This window comes from Barbus barbus (genome assembly GCF_936440315.1).
Source record: "Barbus barbus genome assembly, chromosome: 43".
NCBI classification, from domain to species: domain Eukaryota; kingdom Metazoa; phylum Chordata; class Actinopteri; order Cypriniformes; family Cyprinidae; genus Barbus; species Barbus barbus.
The window spans coordinates 5,468,678-5,487,759 of NC_136721.1; the positions used below are offsets into that span (position 1 = coordinate 5,468,678).

The window sequence follows — 19,082 nt, forward strand, 5'->3', positions numbered from 1 at the left end:
CATCCACCATTTTAGAGAGTATCACAATGCATACGGATGCTTTTACTCCCCGAACCTTGAGCAACACATCAAAGATATCAAGACAGTCCTGTCACGGCTACAAAAACACCAACTTTATGCCAAGTTAGTGTGAGTTCCATATCTCTAATACATCATTTCTGGGCTATATCGTCAGCCAACAAGGAGTGGAGATGGACGATTCAAAAGTTCAGGCAGTCACAGAATGGCCTCTCCCAAAGACAGTTAAAGAACTCCAATGATTTCTGGGATTTGCCAAATTTTACCGCCGGTTCATTCGCAACTAAAATTTGATTGCAGCCCGTTGACTTCTCTCCTAAAGGACAAACCAGCCAAGCTAAAATGGAAGCAAGAGGCAGTGAAATCATTAGAGGATCCCAAAGCCAGTTTTACAACAGAGCCCATTTTGTGTCCAAACCCCCAAACTTCCCTTCGTTGCAGAAGTGGATGCCTCAGACTGTGGGATCGGTGCAGTACTTTCACAACGTCATGGCACCACTGGTAAACTTCATCCCTGTGCATTTTTCTCACAACTGACTGCTGCAGAGAGGAATAATGGCATGGGCAACAAGGTGCTTCTCTCGATGAAGGCTGCACTAGAGGAGTTGCATCACTGGCTGGAAGGAGCAGTGCACCCCTTTCAGATTATCACAGACCATAAAAACCTTGAGTATATCAAGGGCCCCAGACGGATGAATCCCAGGCAGGCTTGCTGGTCTTTCTTTTTCATGCGCTTCAATTTTACTGTGACTTACGGTACAGGCAGCAAGAACCACAAGGCTTACAAGCTTTCATGCAGTTATGATCTTGAACAACTTGACCAGCCCTTCATATCTATCTTACCACCATCTGTAGTCAGATCAGTTGGGATATCATGGAGGAAATCCAAAGAGGCCAACAGGATGACCGACCTTCACCAGAATGTCCACCCAATTGACAATACCTCAAGCCCTCCGCAAACAAACTTTATAGTGGGTCCACACCTCTCTAATTTCTGGACACCCTGGGAATCAACAAGTGCTGTTTTTGTCACCAATAATACGAGTACAAATGTGATTTCATACAACAGTACGAGAATTTAATATTGTACAAAATTTAGACACAATATTGTGCGTTTTGTTCTATTTTGCCAACAATAATATTACCTATAAAGCCACAGCAGAACTGTTGTGCATCTCCGAGCAACACAGCAGTGTATAATTTCTGAATGAATCTGCGTTTTGAACGAATCGTGTGAACCAATGATTCAAAAGGCCCATTCATAAAGTGATCCGTCTACTGAATCCCTGAATGAATCAGCCGTTTGAACGAATCGGGTGAATCAATGATTCAGTAGCCCATTCATAGAGAGAGCTGTTTACTGAATTGCTTACGTCAGAGTTTGCTGCTATGGCGTGGAGTAAGGAACAAGGAGATGAGGGATAAACTCAAAGAGCAGTTTTTTAATCAACATCCAAGGGGTAACACAGGGCAGGCAGGAACACACAAAACAGGAACAAGTATTGACCCCTTCGCAAAACATGATGTAGTACTTGGTGGCAAAACCTTTGTTGGCAATCACAGGGGTCAGACGTCTCTTGTAGTTGGCCACCAGGCTTGCACACATCTCAGGAGGGATTTTGTCCCCCTCCTCTTTGCAGATCCTCTACGATTCATTAAGGTTTTGAATCTGACGTTTGGCAACTTAAACCTTCAGATCCCTCCACAGATTTTCTATGGGATTAAGGTCTGGAGACTGTCTTGGCCACTCCAGGACCTTAATGTGCTTCTTCTTGAGTTCCTCCTTTGTTGCCTTGGCTGTGTGTTTTTGGTCATTGTCATGCTGGAATACCCATCCACAACCCATTTTCAATGCCCTGGCCCTGACGGTACATGGCCCCGTCCATCGTCTCTTTGATGCGGTGCAGTTGTCTTAGCAGAAAAACACCCCCAAAGCATAATGTTTCCCCCTCCATGTTTGACGGTGGGGATGGTGTTTTTGGTGTCATAGGCAGCATTCCTCCACTTCCAAGCACATATTTATTTCCTGGATGTCAGATTTTCTAATTTGTTGGCTATGTGATTTTGTTTTATTCAATACTCTGCCACCTGTATTTGCTAAGTATAGTAGGGTCATTTACTAAGAACGCATTCTTTCATTCCACCGCTGTACTTTTCCATTGTATTTCAATGTAAATGTGCTACTCAACGTCTTTGAATGCTGCGCTCTCGTTTCAGGTCTTTATAGCAGCTTCTCGCACATAATACATCATTCTAAAACATGTTCAAATAAATTCAGCTTCTAAAAACACATCTCTAGACCTTGTGCTTTAAAAAAAAGAAAAATAAATAAAATATATATTTTTTTTAAACTTCCACTGACCTGTATCATGAGTAGCGATCAAAACACTATCTGTGTGAACCCAGTATTCTAATAGTTGTAGTAGTGGGGTTGTCTACAGTCTGACAAACAGCTATATCATAACCCCCTTTCGTCACCTCCATGAACCCTCCATGGTGCCGGCGGTGGACGACTGGATCAGGTGCAGCAAACGGGTGTGGGACAGCACACATGTGAGACTTCAGAGAGCCATAAGGGCCCAACAGATCCAAGCGGACCATGAGGCGTCCCCACCCCAACTATCAACAAGGCCAGAAAGTATGGCTATCCAACCGAGATCTCCAACTACAACTGCCGAGTAGGAAGCTCACCCCGAGGAATGTACGCGAGGTACTGTGTGCGGCTGACGAGGCCTCTGACGCCCCTTGGATCGCCGCGTAGTGAGAACTGTGAGCGGGTTCCGCAGCTACCTCCACCCTGAAGTTTGAGCCTCTCAAGTACAGAGCCCGATTGACATAGTCCTCCAGTGATTCCTCGGGGTGCCAGTAAGGCATAAGGGAGTTGAAGGGCTCAGCTAGGCCTCCCCAGAAAAAGACCATGAGGCAGGTTTTTTCAGTAGCCGACTGACGAGCCCCTCCAACAAGTCCCTGGCATAATCCTCAATGCTCCAGTCTCCCTGGCGGATGTTGAGGAACTTCCCTGCTGGACCCATGTTTGCTGGCTTAATTCTGTCATGGAACACTATGGGAGCACCGTGGAAAGACCAAGGTCTGGGTCCAAATGCAGGTAAGGATATATTTTAATAAACAAAAAGGCCAACAAGGCAAAAAACAAAACAGTTTAAGGAATGGGATACCCAAGTCGGCAACACAGTGCATGTATCCCCAGAAATGAACATTAACTATCACAAATAATTAAGCCAGACAGAGTAGCGGGAGTGTGGTATATAAATAGTCCATGACAGTGGGAAACAGCTGAGGGTGTAATAAGTGACAGGTGTGTGAAGTTTGAGGAATGGACTCTGGGAGGATGGGAGATGGTGACCTCTGGTGGTGAGGGGGAAGAAATGCAGGGCCCGGACTCATGACAGTGTTATTCTGTAACGAATGGGGCTGGTAGCCATCTATCCAACAACCAGAGGGAGCCCTCTCCCGAATGCTAGCTGACTGTATCTTCGTTGACAAACTTCCCGTTTGGTACCATATTTTAACCATGCAGTCCCTATTGCTCAATGTAATGTATTGGCAGTTCTAACTGCCTTAGCAAGCGTTTTTCATCCTGTTTTGCTGTACTGTTGTGAACATTGTGCCTGTCTTATTCGACCACTGCCTTTTGGATTACTGTTTTTGTCTAGTTTGCCTTGTTGGACTGTCCTGTTATTGAGTATTATTAAACTTCTTGCATTTGGATCATACACTGCCTCCATATCGGCTCCCTCACAATACTGAAGCACATGTAAAGTATTTAATATTCATTTTACTGTACTGTGTTGACATTTAACGTTAATACATTTAAATTGCAACTTCATCATTATAAATGCGTAATAATAAATATATTTAAATACATGACATGCAAGTCTCAATAGAAATAACATTAAAATATATTTTAGTTTACCATAAATGCTTGTCAGTACATTTGACGGTAATGCAATGGCATTGCTCCATGTTGAGCAATGTCAATCAGTTTCTAAATTAACAAAGTTTCTAAATTAATTAAGTTTAGTGGTCAAAGTTTATAGTATGTTTATACAAAGTTTATCTAAGAAGAAAAAAATCTAATTTGCCAAACCTCCTTCAAGCCTGCATGATGCTTTATTAAGTATGGCAATGCAGGTTGAATTCATCCATGTTGAAGGGTATTTAAATAGATGCCAGCAATGACAACCATGTCAAGTAATTCAACTGTGGGGTCAACAGTGTAATTACAGATGTCAAGTCACCTTTATTTATTAAGTGCTTAATAAAATACAAATAGTTTCGAAGAAGCTTTACAGGCATAAAAAGGTCACTGTCACTGTACACTTTTGTACCTTATTTACCCCTAAATGGTGCTTATTAGTACCAACAGCTTTTGTTTTGTACCTTTTTTCTGAGATAGAATGATGCAAACAGTGATCATCAATTCTTGTTGCAAAAAAGCAAAAAGTTCATTGTTCAGCTGGGGTCAGATCAGTGTTGATTCAGCTCCATTTAATGACTGTGTAAACATCATCAATTAAAGTAGTTCAACTCATCTGTAAAGCAGCTTTGTAGAAAACAGTGATGTCATCATCCAGCTCAGTTCAATTCTCATCTATTAGTGTCAGTACAGTCAATTCAATAATATCGCTGAATATTAAGAGTCTCCAACTAATCAAGCCAGAGGCAACAGAGGCAAAGAACCCAAACTCCACTGGTGACAGAAATGGCGAAAACATAGTAAAATACAAAAATTAATCACAGACATAATTACATGCAGATATTTTTTTTTTAAAATATAGGTCCAATATTATGTATGTACACAATAAGTGATTGTATGAAATTATTAATTTGAATGGTAGTACATAGAAGTTAAAGACACTGGGGGACCAAAATAAGCAAAGATAAAGTGAATCCAAAACTTCATGTTAAGGTGTCCCTGTTACAGTTTAATTACACAAATACATAGTGAGGAATATTAATTGTACTTACTATAGAATCAGGGCTAGGATTAGTTGCTTGTAATTATGTATAATTTAGTATTATTACTTATAAGTACATGTACACTGTAAAATAAAGCATTACCAAAACTTTAATATCGGCCATTAACCAATATTTTACCAATAGACAGAATCATTGCTAGGGTGTTCGGAGTGGTTGCATACTGGCCCAAGTCAAAAGAACTCACCCCTAAGGTATTCTGGTCTAGATATGACTCATTCAATGTAGGTCAATTGGATTTTTTTTCACCGTTTCTTCATCTGCCAGGTGAAAAAAAACTTTCAGGAAAAGTCTCATCACTTACAAGAGCACACTTCTTCTAAACAAGCTGCACAGTTTGAGGTATCATTCGTGTTCACAGCACAAAGTGGATAGCAATAATAATGCATGCCATACAGCTGACATTTTTCGGAACATTTCCATGTCTCATTGGTCAATCAAACAGATAGTCCCGCCCCCAATGCAAACCACTGGTTGAGTCAGTTGCTGTTTCAGGCTAGATTGGATGCTCAAACAATTAATCGATGTTATCTATAGTTGCAATGACATCAGATTGCATGATAATGACATGGCCAAGGTACACAAGCTAAGCAGGCCATGACTTAATGTTTAGAGAAAGAATAAGACAAGGTCAAATCTGGTTATTCAGTGCTGGAGAATAAAACCACTGCCAAGGAAGTTTGAGATAAACAAAAGCCTAATATGTTTTCAATTTACATAGGATAAACTAAAAGAATACCACGTTGCATGCTGGCACTCGTGAACTCTTGTGGAGGGTTTACTGGTGTGCATCAGAGTGGATGCCCCCATCTTCAACTACACTTTTGGTCTCTCTGTGAAATGCTTACACCATGTTCTATGTTTACAGCATGAAAAGCTCTGTTTGCAGAAGGCACTGTGAATGGAAGAATTGAAACACTGTGTTTACGTAAACAGCATGACAAGAGTTGGACCGGGCCGTACGTCTGCTGCTGCCATACAGATGACGAGATGGGCTTTCTGGGACATGTCCTCACAATACGCCTCACTGCTGCCCAGCTGAGACTGTTTGCCTTGTGTGTCAGTGTGTGTATTTTGCTCTAGTGCTGTTCCCTTTCCCCCGAAGGATACCGAGACTGTGAGCTTCATTCTTGGCTGATTTTGACCTTGTGCGACAACAAACTGTACGTTATTGATATGTTTTTAAGTGCCATGTATTCTTGAAATGTATATGAGGTGTTCTGCACATTGTGCATGTGGCATGAAAATAGCAGGTGTTGTTGGCACAGGTGTGGCACACGAATCCAACTTTATGGGCCGTGACCTGCGTTGTGATTCAAGTGGGCAAAAATATTATTGCAGTAATTAATAAATAGCTTTCTTCTGCTAGTCTGCTGGTATTTCCATAGTGATCTCATGTTTGTTTTCAAGGGACACTGACATCAGCTTGCAACAGACATTACACTGGAGCATCTTCCATAAAAACACACAAGTCATTAATCAGCATAATGAAAAGCTGAATCACTGAAGCTATGAGGAAACACAGTTAGAAATACAAATGTGTGAACAGTTTTGTAGCAACATGGTTGTAAACACAGGAAGTCTGAACAATTAAAGACGACGAATTATTCGAATAGTCTTTCAGCTGTAGCTTTATGAATTTTTAAAGAAAATTCTAGATGAGTTGTGGCTGGTTGCCATGCGGTTGCTAGGGTGTTCTGGGTGGTTGTATACAGGCTTCTCAAAAGAGGGGATCTCTTGAAATCCCTAATCTATAGACAAATGTAATAATGTTACTTGTAAGTAATTGGGTCAAAGATGTACAGTGTCCATAAAGAAAATGACAAATTATTTGATGATCTTTGTATTCATATTGGTTTTGAAAAATACAATTTTTATATCATTTTTAAAACAGCATACAATTTATTGACTCTAAAATGTCATGTTGTATGACCATAAAGTAAAAAAAAAAAAAAATTCATACACATCGTGAATTATGAATTCATTAATATCAGAAAGTATTTTTGGGAGTTTACTATGCATATTTGCAACAATCAGCAATAAAATCTAACATAAACAGTCACATAAATGTTGTTTCATATGGTCAAATAGCATTCATTTTTGGAAACACTTTAAGGACAAATTATCACTATTAACTAGTTTCTTATTAGCACGTATATTACAAACATACTGACTCTTTATAATATTTATAAAGCACATATTAATGTCTTGACCATATTTTAGATCAATTAATCTTACCCCATACCTAAACTTAACTACCTTATTATTACTATTACTATTAATAAGCAGCAAATTAGCAGCTTATTGAAGCAAAAGTAATAGTTAATAGTTAGTTAATAGTGCAAACTCAACCTTAAAATAAAGTATGACTAATTAATTTTTTTCTCAGGTCGGTTTAGTCAATGTGCATATGGGGTCCCAAGTGCATGTCTCTGTTTCTATTTTAACCGGAACGTCAAATTGTAGCTGCATTGACAAGATGATTTTACAAATTGGAGAATGGCTCTTTTAAATGGGTCATCGGATGCCCATTTTCCACAAGTTGATATGATTATTTAGGGTCTTAATGAAAAGTCTATACGATACTTTGGTTAAAATTTCTCAATGCTAGTGAAAAAAGCACCTTTTTTACTTTTTTTGGCAAAATCAGCTCTGTTTTCAGCAAGCCATTCTAGTTCATGTTGCTTTAAATGCTAATGAGCTCTGCTGACCCCGCCCACTCAATCCATGGAGAGACTAGCAGACTGTAAACTTCAGCTGCAGAAAACTGGCTAACTAGCGATTTGCAAAGATTAATAAAAAAGCCTTATACTCACTTCTTCTGTAGATGAAGCTGGATCACGAATGATTCACGCGAACATAAATGCATTTAGGCAGATCGGGGATCATCGCATTCCCTTCAAAACAAAAGTAACGTTAATCCTCTGCGTCTTCAGCGGCTCAGATGTCAGGAGTAAATTACGACTGCTATCTTCATTATTACATCCAACAACAAAACACCTCAGTCACTTAATCGGAGATATCTTGTCTTCCCCTGCACCAGAGTCGACACAATGGCAGACAGCTCTCAGCTCACTCAGGGCAGGTCTAAGGTAAGGCGGCCGTGTCAATCAACTATTGTGGGAGCGGTCTGTTCAGAACTACTTCATTCTGACAGGAATCTCAAAACAGCCTGATTTGAGAAAGGGGATTTTAAAATAGGGATTAAAAAAAAAAAAAGAAGGGCGGCCCGCTGTCAAAGCAGAGGCTGTCTCACTGGATTGTGGAAGCCGTACTTATGATTCCCAGTAGACAACTGAAGAGTATAGCCGCACTTTATAGTGTTGATCACTCAATCTGACACAGACATGAGCGCTGCCCAAGCGCTCAGGTGGCTCGATAACGGCGACGGTGGTTTAGCTGCGGCGAGGGCTGTGTGCCAGTCTCCGGTGAAACACCGCTGCTTAAAGGAATGACAGGTGACGTGCCCGTGGGACGTCGCATGGAGGCATTTGCCACTGAAAACTCGGGCTGCACCGAACTTCCACTCCGCCAAACGTCCCCCAAGGTAGAGGTTTTGCTTATAACACGGTTAATAATCAGTGGAGGAAAAGAGCTCTTTTGGTGAGGCATGTAATGTTTTATGTTTATTGCAACAGAACACATCGGTTTCAACATAACATGTAAACATACATTCTTGGCTTCTGGCTGCCGAGTTAACTCTGGGCGAGAACATGCCCTCTTGGCCACTGGCCCATTGTCATGCACGGACTGCACCCTCTTCCTCCTGGCACGAACATGAGGTACGCTGCTCTTTTTCCTCCACAGGCCGAACCTGCTGACGGGGTGCCGGCTTCACTCCGAAGGGGGGTTTCTTGAACTGCCTCTGACGAAGCGGAGGCTCAGGCTCGCGTCGTGAGCTCGCGCTCGGTGGTGGAGAGAGACCAGCATATCTGGCCGATCGCTGATGACGATCTTGACCTTGACCTGGGGGGAGCGCTAGATCGTTTGGTAAGAAGGTGCGGCAGCATCTTCGACTGCTTCAGTGCTTCCGTGTACTTCTCTGAAAAAGCCTCCACCACAAATGCAAAGAGACCATGTGGGCTCATCGGGGCGTCGAGGAGCTGCTTCGTGTCTGCATCTCGCATTTCCGTAAGTGTCAGCCATAGGTGGCCATGCAGAACCACTAGGCTGCCCATGCTGCGACCGATTCCCTGGGCAACCTCTTTAGATGCGGCCAGGGCTAGATCAGCTGCTGTCCGCAACTTGCGGAACGACTCTGGGTTCAGGACTTCTTCATCCAGGGACCTCAGCAGTCGCGTCTGGAATACCTGCAAGACTGCCATCGTATGGAGGGCAGATGCTGCATGTCCTGCAGAAATATATGCCTTTTCAGCGATGTGAGCTGTGGCTCGACATGGCTTAGAAGGCAATGAGGCAGTTTTCCAACCCCAGGATGGACAAAGGTGAGCCGCGACGGCGTCCTCAACGGGAAGCGGTCGCGTGTAAACTTTTTTCTCTGCCCCCTCCACTGTCGTGAGAAGCTGAGTTCCCTGTGCATGGGTTCGGGCTGAGTGAGGGGAGCGCCGTGAACGAGTGAGCTCCTCGTGGAGCTCAGGGAAGAAAGGGGCGGGTCTCTGTGGCACATCCGCTTGGCAGTTCGCGCAGAGGAAAGGGCTGCCCAGTCCAACTCCAGATCCGCTACAGCCTCCGTGAGGATGTTCATCAGCTCTGCGTCCATTGAAGTCGGGGTGCAGCTAGCCTCTGAAGGGACCTCCGACCAGGCATCTGGGTTGGAGGCATTCGTGGACATGGTGTCGTCCTCTTCACAGCCGAAGGAGACCATTTGCCGCACTTCTGTCGGAGGGCGGGAACTCTCTTCAACATAGATGAGTGGAGGCTCCGGCGTGCGAGGGCGACGTGGGCGCTGGGCCAACGTCAGCCCCTCGTTAGAGCCTCCTGAAGGAGTAACCTGCATTCTGCCAGCCCGTGGCTCGAAGGCGGCGAGCGGGGGAGATGCAGGAGCCAGCGCTGCGAACAACGGCCAGCTTCGCCCGAAGGATCTTGATTGGCAATAGAGGAAAAAACACTGGGTGGATTGTTATCTTTATAGGACACACTTCCAACACACATTTATGTTCAAACAACTTGTAAAGTGAATTTTGCATCCGATGACCCCTTTAATTAGAAAGCGAGATTCAATCCGCCATATTGTGCAGTACACTATCTTCTATTCATAGTACTAAGAGTGAATCATCTTTGGTCACACCACATGGCATTTTGCAACCTAAAGTAAACCTGCCGATAAAAAAGGTTTACAATAAATGTTACAGATTTATTAACCTTTACACACAGTGATGAAAGTCTGCATATTTCTGAATGTTGGTCACAACACATGATTTTGATTCGGTGTGTGTGTGGGGGGGGGGGACTTGCAAAATCGTCATTGAATTGCAGTAGCTAATAAACACTGCAATATTCCATAAAAATACAAATTGTCAGCTTTGGTTTCATGGTGAATTTAAAAGAATAGAATTAAATTAGCAAAACTGATCATCATGTCTTTGACCCAGTACTCAAAAACTCACACTTGCATGATAAATGCCATAGTTATTCACATTTGTGTGGTCTTTATAGCTTTATAAACACAAATATAATGAACTGCTGTCTTTTTCTCCCAGCCATGTTCTATGTAACCCCTCTGACGCCAGCCTCATACAATAACATTAAACAAACAGAGTGCAAAACAGGAATATGGTGACAGCGATCTCGTTCATCACTCAAGTGTGTTTAAATTTGCATTTCATTTCTGCAGGGAAAATATTCGTAAGTCACATTCGAATCTCCAGAGAAAATAAACTGGGCCACATGAGTCATTGCCTCTTTCACACTAGCATGTATGTTAACGGTATGGGCCGTTTCCTGAAAGCTGACCTCTCCCTTCTTCCTGTCCTGTTGCTGCGTTCTTATCTGCGCCTCTCCAATCAGCCTCACTATTGCTGTCAGAACAACACTGAACTAGAGTAAAAGCTACACTGAAGGGCAGTGACTTAGATAGAGAAAACATTAAGCAGGAGCAGAGATGATGGAGAGATCTTAAAGATCGTTAAATTTACAGAATGCATCATGACTTTTTGGAAATCCGTGTTCTGGGCTGGCACTGTTACCACTCACAGATGTACCATAAGCTTTCATCTGCTAGACATTAAATAAATGTGTCGCGTCTGCAGAGTACATTTATTTAAATCTATAAGGCCTAAAATGGAACAGGCCTTCCAGTACCTCAGTCAGTAATAATAACTGATATATTACATGTTTATGAATGCACAAGAGCATTGCAGACGCATGGTGTGCAAGCCTTCCACTAAAACTCCCATTGCACTGCCTTAAATGGGAATCACATAGAAACAAGCCATGTTTTCTGTGTGGTTCTGATTAATACCAGATTCGACTGTGCTGGCCCTGATCCAGTTCCCACCCAGGGACAGGCCGATTTCTTTTTCTTACACTGTTGAACACATTAAAGTATTCCATGATCTGTTCCCCTATTTTAGACACATCTTTCTTCTTTTATAAAATGCCTGAGTCTTGACTGAGTGCCAGTTGGGACAACAGGCCAAACAGTTCAAATGGGAGTTGGACCACTATATGCAAAGCGCTTTGCTGCAATAAACTTTGCTGTGTGCAAGGCAAACTTTATGGGGGAGTTCACAAAAAGCATTCTTTAGTTTGTAAAAAGTGACGTTACTACCATATACAAATCAGGATGACGGAAGGTGTGAGCATGAAAGTTAAAGTCTCATTAGAGTATAGGCTACATAAATGTATAGATAAAGAATAAAAATATTAATTTGAGATGAGAAATAATAATTGTTTATCATACATATTATAAATAAAAATGTATTAACATATTTATTGTAATCTTAACATGTTTAAATTATACATTATTTAATTCTACAATTATTAAAAACAAGTACAATTAAATTTCATGTGATACATTTCATGTTTATTATATAAATTTTTGTGTGCTTACAACACTTGACAAATACATTCTCTGTAAAAGACAGAAAATGATTTATTGGGGAAAAAAAGCATTTTGGGGGGAAAACTGACTAAATATAATAGGCCTAATAATAAAAAGTGACAAAGTTTATCATATATAATAATATATAAAATAATTATATTTATTGTATATTCCCAGTATTCAAATTGTATAATATTTAATTTAATAATTTATTTTTTGAATATTTTTATATATTCTTACAACACTTGTCAAACAGAAAATTATTCATTAGAAAAATAGCATTTGGAAAAAATACTTTCAAAAATATGATACTTAATAATAATAATAATAGGCTAATAATAATGTTAGGCAGAGTGCTATATAAAAAATATCGTAAATAAAAATATTTTACTGTATATTTAAATTATATATTATCTATTTTTCCAGTTTTTTAACATAACAAGAAATATAGGTTTTATTTGTGTGCTTAAATATTTGACATACCTGTTTTTTTTTTTTTTTTTTTTTTAATATTTGACATACCTTAAAGCCGCCTTGGTACCGTTTTACGTCATCAACATGAGCCACGAGTCTTGACATTCAGACGCATGCTGAATGTTTTCATGAGTTTTTGACCTTTACGTTAACGTTTACCTTTACAGGGAACCCGGTAAGTGTATTATTTACACTTTTCATCTACATACACACAGAAATGCCTGTTGTTGTGTTATGGAAATATCTGGCCTCAGTGAATACAGCAGATTTGTGGAAACCGGTTAGCTTAGCTAGCAGCTGATTATTTAATTGAGCTTTGGCTTTCGATCCTGCAAGTTCATCTAACGTGAACATTTACTAAATCTTAGGGGACTGCAAAATATAAACGGCATGTCCACGCGTCAAGCATCGGTCCACGCGAAATGGATCATTGGTCAGGTGATCGGAACCAAGATGAAGAAGACGGCAAAGGTTCGAGTAACCAGACTCGTGCTTGATCCGTACCTGCTCAAGGTAAGATATGAATTTTTTCTTTCTTAGAGTGTCTTTCTTTTCATTGTTTTTCTTACATTGCCTTAAAATATGTGTAGCTGTAAGCATTAGGGTCACTTATGTTTGTGTAATAAGTAAAATAATTAGGCATTATTTTATAAAACCTTTGGTTTGTAGACAGAATTATCCTGATCCTGAGTTATGTTTTTTTCCCCCAAGTACTACAACAAGAGGAAGACATACTTTGCCCACGATCCTTTGGAGCAGTGCACTATTGGGGATGTGGTTTTGCTGAAGGCTTTGCCGGAGAAAAGAGCCAAACATGTCAACCATGAACTCGCAGAGATTGTGTATAAAGTCGGGCAGGTGGTCGACCCGCTCACTGGGAAGAGGGTTGCTGGGACGCAGTATCTGGAGCCTCTTACAGAAAGCACAGAAGACACTGAAGTATCTTTGACAGAAAAACTGGAGCAACTGAACATTACTGCCTCCTCACCTCCTTCAGCCTCATAGTATTGTGTTTGTCCTTGATGTATGTACATAACTCATGTCCTGATTTTCACATAAAATATGTGTGGTCATTAATCTTACATAAAAATGCTTCTGCCTGATGTCCTTTTTGATAGTCGAGAAACCATACATCATTTTATAGTACAAGTCTGTAATATACTATCATTATTACTATAGACTTAAATGGCCATTTCTACATTACTATGGCTAAACTAAACTTTCCACTAGTCATTTTCATTGAGAAGTTCAATGTGTCCCTCTAGTGGAGGAACAAGACCAGTCATCTATTTTTGTCATTGATAATGGGTCAGGCCATGTTGTAAAGTATTCAAATAAATACATAAAACATTATTTATAGCTAACGACATTATAGATTATATCTTAAATATTTTCAAAAAGTACTCATTTGTTTTATACCACGTTTACATGCATAGCAAGTCACCTAGCATACTTTATAGTGAATGTATTGCATTTAAAAAAAAAAAAGTCAAGTTCTATAATCCAGAAGACATGTAACAATTGTTTATTTAAAAGATAATTGAACATTAATACTGACTTGACTTGCATAATTATTTGAAAACAATGTAAGTCTTAAAGCTATTAAAAAGATGATTTCTATTCATTATGCATAAAATATATTTATTTAAATTAGTGTATTCAGACACTGTCAGTTATAGCAAGAGTTCTGACACTGAGTCTATTCAAAAATATACTAAGATAGGAAAAAAGCCAACAATCAATGGATGTGCAAAAGCTGTGCACACCATACAGTATGTCATGTGCTTCCCGTATCTACTTGAAAGTAAATCACACATTATTTTACTTTCATCATATGATGTTGCATGTTGTTGTTTTTTTGTAATTAAAATCTGAGTTGGCAGAGTAAAGTGTTTATCACTGAGCCGACTCCACTGTCCTCTGAATATGAGACACTTCCAGCACTGGCATGAGGAGCTGGAACGCGTCCTGGATATATGATGCACTGTTTGATGCCTTAAAATGAAAATAAAGTGAAAAGGATGTCAATACTCCGGTGCAGACATCAGCATATTAGTCTTAAATCTGTAAATGTCTTTTTTATTTACAGTTATTTAAATGTGTAAAAGACAAAAAAACATACAAACCTCCAGAAAAATGCTGGTAATAAGTGGGTTGAGAACTTCTCCCTTTTCATTTGCCTGAAATAACAAATATTTTCACTTGATAGCACAGAAAACTCACATTTTATGATGACTATAAGCCTATTATAGATCTCTAAACTATACTATAAGAAATGAAGCGTCTTACCCCAATGGTAGTCAAACACGATGTGAACTGTTTGGATAGTAGTGATACCTCCTTGCAAATAACAATAGTAACTCTGAAAGTGAAACATATTATGGTTACGATTTCTCCAAAACCAACTTTTGCACACTTTTTGCAACAAAATAGCTCACTGTGATAGGACTTTGGCTTGTTCTGTGGTCGTCACCCCCTCAGGGTTACAGTGGAGCAGCATTTCAGCTGTTTTGTGGAACTGCTCTATGGATCTGGCTGTGAACTCGGCCAGGCTTGTAATGGCAGACAAATGGGCCTCCTATGAAAATGAAAACTCAATTGTCAGAACAATCACAAATATACATTATTCTAAGATGCATGTATGCATATCACAAAAGTCATTTAGTACATTTCAGGCAAAATAGCAAGAGTTGCAGACCTCAACGCTGCAGTTTGACACTGCCGTTTTCTGTTCTTTCTCTTCTTCTTCTTCTTCTTCTTGCTGTGGGTTTTCACTTTGTTGCTTCATGTTTGTGATATGGCTGAATGCATTTTTTCTTGCCTGAGTGGATATGAGTAAGCGTAAATAATCTGACACAGAAAACACTCGAAGATTATAATTATGAAGAGATGCTCAGGTGTTACCTTGCTAAGTTTGTCTGCTGATGTGGAAATCTGTAGTCTTTCAAGCACATCCATCAGTTCCTTCACAAAATCCTCACCATCATCGCCTGAGAAAAAAATTTGTTTCTTAACAATTTGTTGTTCATTTAGTCTGAGATTTGGAGACATGAACAAAAATGTTAACATCACTATATTTTTTGACATTAGCTTTGTGTTCTTTTACCTTTCGTATCATCATCCACCTCGTCGTCAAACTCCATAAGGGAAAAAGGCTCTTTAATGTCCTGTAGCTCTTGTTTTAGTTTAGCTAACTCCTCACCGGACAGAGTGGTCAGCACAGATTTCACCTGCACACAAACCCAACACCAGCATTCAAATCCTTCACCGTTTTAAATTCTAGCATTGTTTTATATTTGTAAACAATTCTACTGACCTTGGCTTCACTCTCTCTAGAGAGGATCTCCAAAGCCTCCAGATGGGACAGGCCTTGAAATTCATCAAACAACATCCCATAATGAGCCTTCTTGTCGGTTTCTGAAATCACATTTTCAGCTTTCTGCTGCTCCTCACGTTCTTTTGCTTCCCTCAAGACCTTTGAGAGATGAAAAACAGAATCAGGTGAGTTTAATTCATAAGCAGAATCAAACTATGCATCGGTCAGGATGTGTTCAAGTAAAGGTCATATATTTCTGTATGAGTGTCTGAAGGGGAGTTGAAGTGGCTATTAATATATTCCATCTCATTGAGATAGACAGTCCTCAAAGCTTCTGCACCTGTGACAGTGTGGAGTTTCTGTTCATCAATCCCTTTGTTTTCTTAAAGCCAGGGTCTCCCTCTGCTATCACATCCATGGTCTTCTTCCCAATAAACTCCAATGCATCCAGACCACCACTTATTACTGTTTTACCCTAGCCCAACACAATAAATCAATCAATCAATGTTGAGGAGGTAAATTGAAAAAACAAATCCTGATTTTGAGATGTTTTAGTTACTAATTAGCTTTATTACCATCCAGCATACTTTTAGCTTGCCCTTACCGTACTCTGAACGGCAGTGGTTAAAGATGACAGCATTCCCATACTACTGGAGGAGATCATTCCCATAGCACCACCCATTCCATATGTCTTCTCCTCTTCATCTTTATTTTCCTTACTACTGGTTGAATCTGCAGGGCAAAAAGCAGAAAGATCATCAATATGTGTCAACTCATGCCCATGTCAATCAAAGAGCACATCATTCATTACCATCAGTTTTTTCTTTTTCCGCTTGAGCTGAAAGCTCCTCAGGACTTGGGATTCCTAGAGACGTCTCAGCTTTCTCAATGACCTGTGTCAACCCTTGGCCTTAGACAACGAATTAACAGTATGAGTCTTGATGATATAAGAAATGAGCCGTGTAAAAAAAAAAAAAGTGAAAACCTTGAGCCTCTTACCCACAGTAGCTACAGTGGCAGTAGCAGAGGAGAGGATAGATTTACCCCAGCTACCCCAGTAACCCCAACCTCCCTGGTCAACAGTCGTCTCTGGGGAGGGCTGATGGAAAAAAAAGTGACAGTTATATAATAATTAACCCCATGATGGTATTTTTAGACATTTTCATGTTCTGAATTTTTATTTTATTTTATTTATTTTTTTGGACATGATTAGTAAAGGCTAAGCGGTTGACCAATCGCATCAGACTGGGCCAGCTGACCAATCAGAGAAAACAGAGCAGAAATTTGGGCTTTAAAGAGACGGGGACTAAAATAGAGCATTTAAGATGAAAAGGGGTGCTGCAGCAATGTACAAAGCAAGGAAAATAATGTTTTCAAAAGCCTTAAATCATGTAAATGTATTCTAACAGACCTCAAAAATAAAATTAGAAAATGACAATAACTTGTAAATGACGATAATATGGGCACTTTAAAAAACAAATTTGCACACGTGATCTTCGCAGTCAAAAATGACCACTAAGAAAATATGAAAAATATGAAAATACAAATCAATCTACAAATTAGTTGTTGATTTAAATATATTATTTGAAATATATATTTAAGTGCAAAATCTACTATATATATATATATATATATATATATATATATACAGCAGCACATATATATCAGAAGAAGTGTGAGAAAAGCTTACGTCTGTAGCTCTTTCTGCTGGTGTTTGTGTCTCCGGGCTCTTCTGTTCTTCTGGTGGAGGTTTATGTTCTGGTCTTCTCCTGGTCTTTTGGGTTGGTTCTACATCAGTAGCGCTGTCACTTTGAGTTTCAGCGGAGGGCTCATCTCGGGTGGGTGATGAAGGCTCTTTGGGCTCTTGGTCCATTGATGTCTCTATTTGGTCACTTGTGGAGCTTTCGTTGTCAGACATCTTAGCAGTCTCCTGAAATGGACACATAAATATGTAATTACTTTTAAAGGATAGCTATATGATATATAACTGTGTACATGACAGTGTAGTTCATGAAACTGAAAACCAATATATTTTAAAATGCCTTCAATACAACGTTAGAGAAAATTCCTTCACGTACATCACAAATTGCTGAGGCCAAAGATTTATATTACTCAAACAAAAAATATGATTCAGACTTTACACATGAGTTGATCATGAAAAGCTGTTATAACAGATGCTGTAGTACTTAGTAAATAAGCCACATTATATTTGTCTGTAATACTGTCTGGCATACTGTACTGTACTGTACTGTATTTAAAGCTACGCTAAGTTTCATCAGCAATACTTAGTATCCAGTGAGCTGAACGCTATAAATGTATTTATAAGGAAGATGTTAATATTAAAATAAATAAGGGATAAACATAATAACATGTCCAACCTATTGCCTCCTGTTTCTCTTCTCTATCGTGCAGCCACGTCACTGGACTTATCCCTGCTGTGTTTTGTTTTTCCCGTTGCTCTCCCTCTTCCATTGAGGAATGAAACACAGATTCGACATTTTTATTCCGCCACCTGCTGTTTGGAGGAAGTACTTTAAGACCAACAGCACATGCACTGTCATACATCAGAATCAGAATGAGCTTTATTGGCCAGGTATGTTTACACATACGAGGAATTTGTTGTAGTGACAGAAGCTCCACAGTGCAACAGAAAGACAGCAACAGGACAGGACACATAATAAAAGAATAATATACAAATATCCAAATAGGCAATGTACAAAGCAGCAAAAACACAATATATATTGTGCTGGATGGGAGGGGTCCAGAGTGATTTTGCCAGCCCTTTTGCTCACTCTGGATAAGTACAGTTCCTGGAGAGTGGTGAGGATGGATTCAATGATGGCGGAGTAGAACTGTTTCAGTAAGTCCTGTGGCAGGTTGAACTTCCTCAGCTGGAGAAGAAAGTACAACCTCTGCTGGGCCTTTTTCACAATAGAGTCAATGTGATTGACTCCACTGCAGTCACAGTGCTGTTCATGATGGTGAGTGGGGGGAGAGCAGGGGGGTTTCTCCTGAAGTCCACTATCATCTCCACAATTTTGAGCGTGTTAAGCTCCAGGTTGTTAAGACTGCACCAGACAGGCAGCTCCTTAACCTCCTGTCTGTAAGCAGACTCGTCACCGTCCTGGATGAGGCCGATCAGTGTGGTGTCGTCTGCAAACTTCAGGAGCTTGACAGAGGGGTCTTTAGAGGTGCAGTCGTTGGTGTAGAGGGAGAAGAGCAGCGGGGAGAGTACACAGCCCTGAGGAGCTCCAGTGCTGATGGTACGAGTGC

General features: G+C 40.1%; 2 protein-coding genes across 2 annotated transcripts; one reads left to right on the forward strand and one right to left on the reverse strand.

Moving 5' to 3' along the window:
- Positions 1–12,558: 12,558 nt before the first annotated feature.
- Positions 12,559–14,554, forward strand: LOC306862615 (small ribosomal subunit protein uS17m-like). Its single transcript, XM_079405509.1, has 3 exons — positions 12,559–12,668; positions 12,862–13,006; positions 13,205–14,554. The coding sequence occupies exons 2-3, from the start codon at positions 12,884–12,886 to the stop codon at positions 13,496–13,498; spliced, it is 417 nt and encodes a 138-aa protein (XP_079261635.1). The 5' UTR covers positions 12,559–12,668; positions 12,862–12,883; the 3' UTR covers positions 13,499–14,554.
- On the reverse strand, positions 13,993–18,316 carry LOC306862614 (protein FAM114A2-like). Its single transcript, XM_079405508.1, has 14 exons — positions 18,188–18,316; positions 17,500–17,739; positions 16,809–16,908; positions 16,621–16,719; positions 16,414–16,541; positions 16,150–16,284; positions 15,810–15,968; positions 15,600–15,723; positions 15,398–15,483; positions 15,192–15,314; positions 14,932–15,071; positions 14,783–14,855; positions 14,620–14,673; positions 13,993–14,488 (listed from the first exon to the last, which is right to left on the reverse strand). The coding sequence occupies exons 2-14, from the start codon at positions 17,725–17,727 to the stop codon at positions 14,390–14,392; spliced, it is 1,548 nt and encodes a 515-aa protein (XP_079261634.1). The 5' UTR covers positions 17,728–17,739; positions 18,188–18,316; the 3' UTR covers positions 13,993–14,389.
- Between the last annotated feature and the right edge of the window lie 766 nt (positions 18,317–19,082).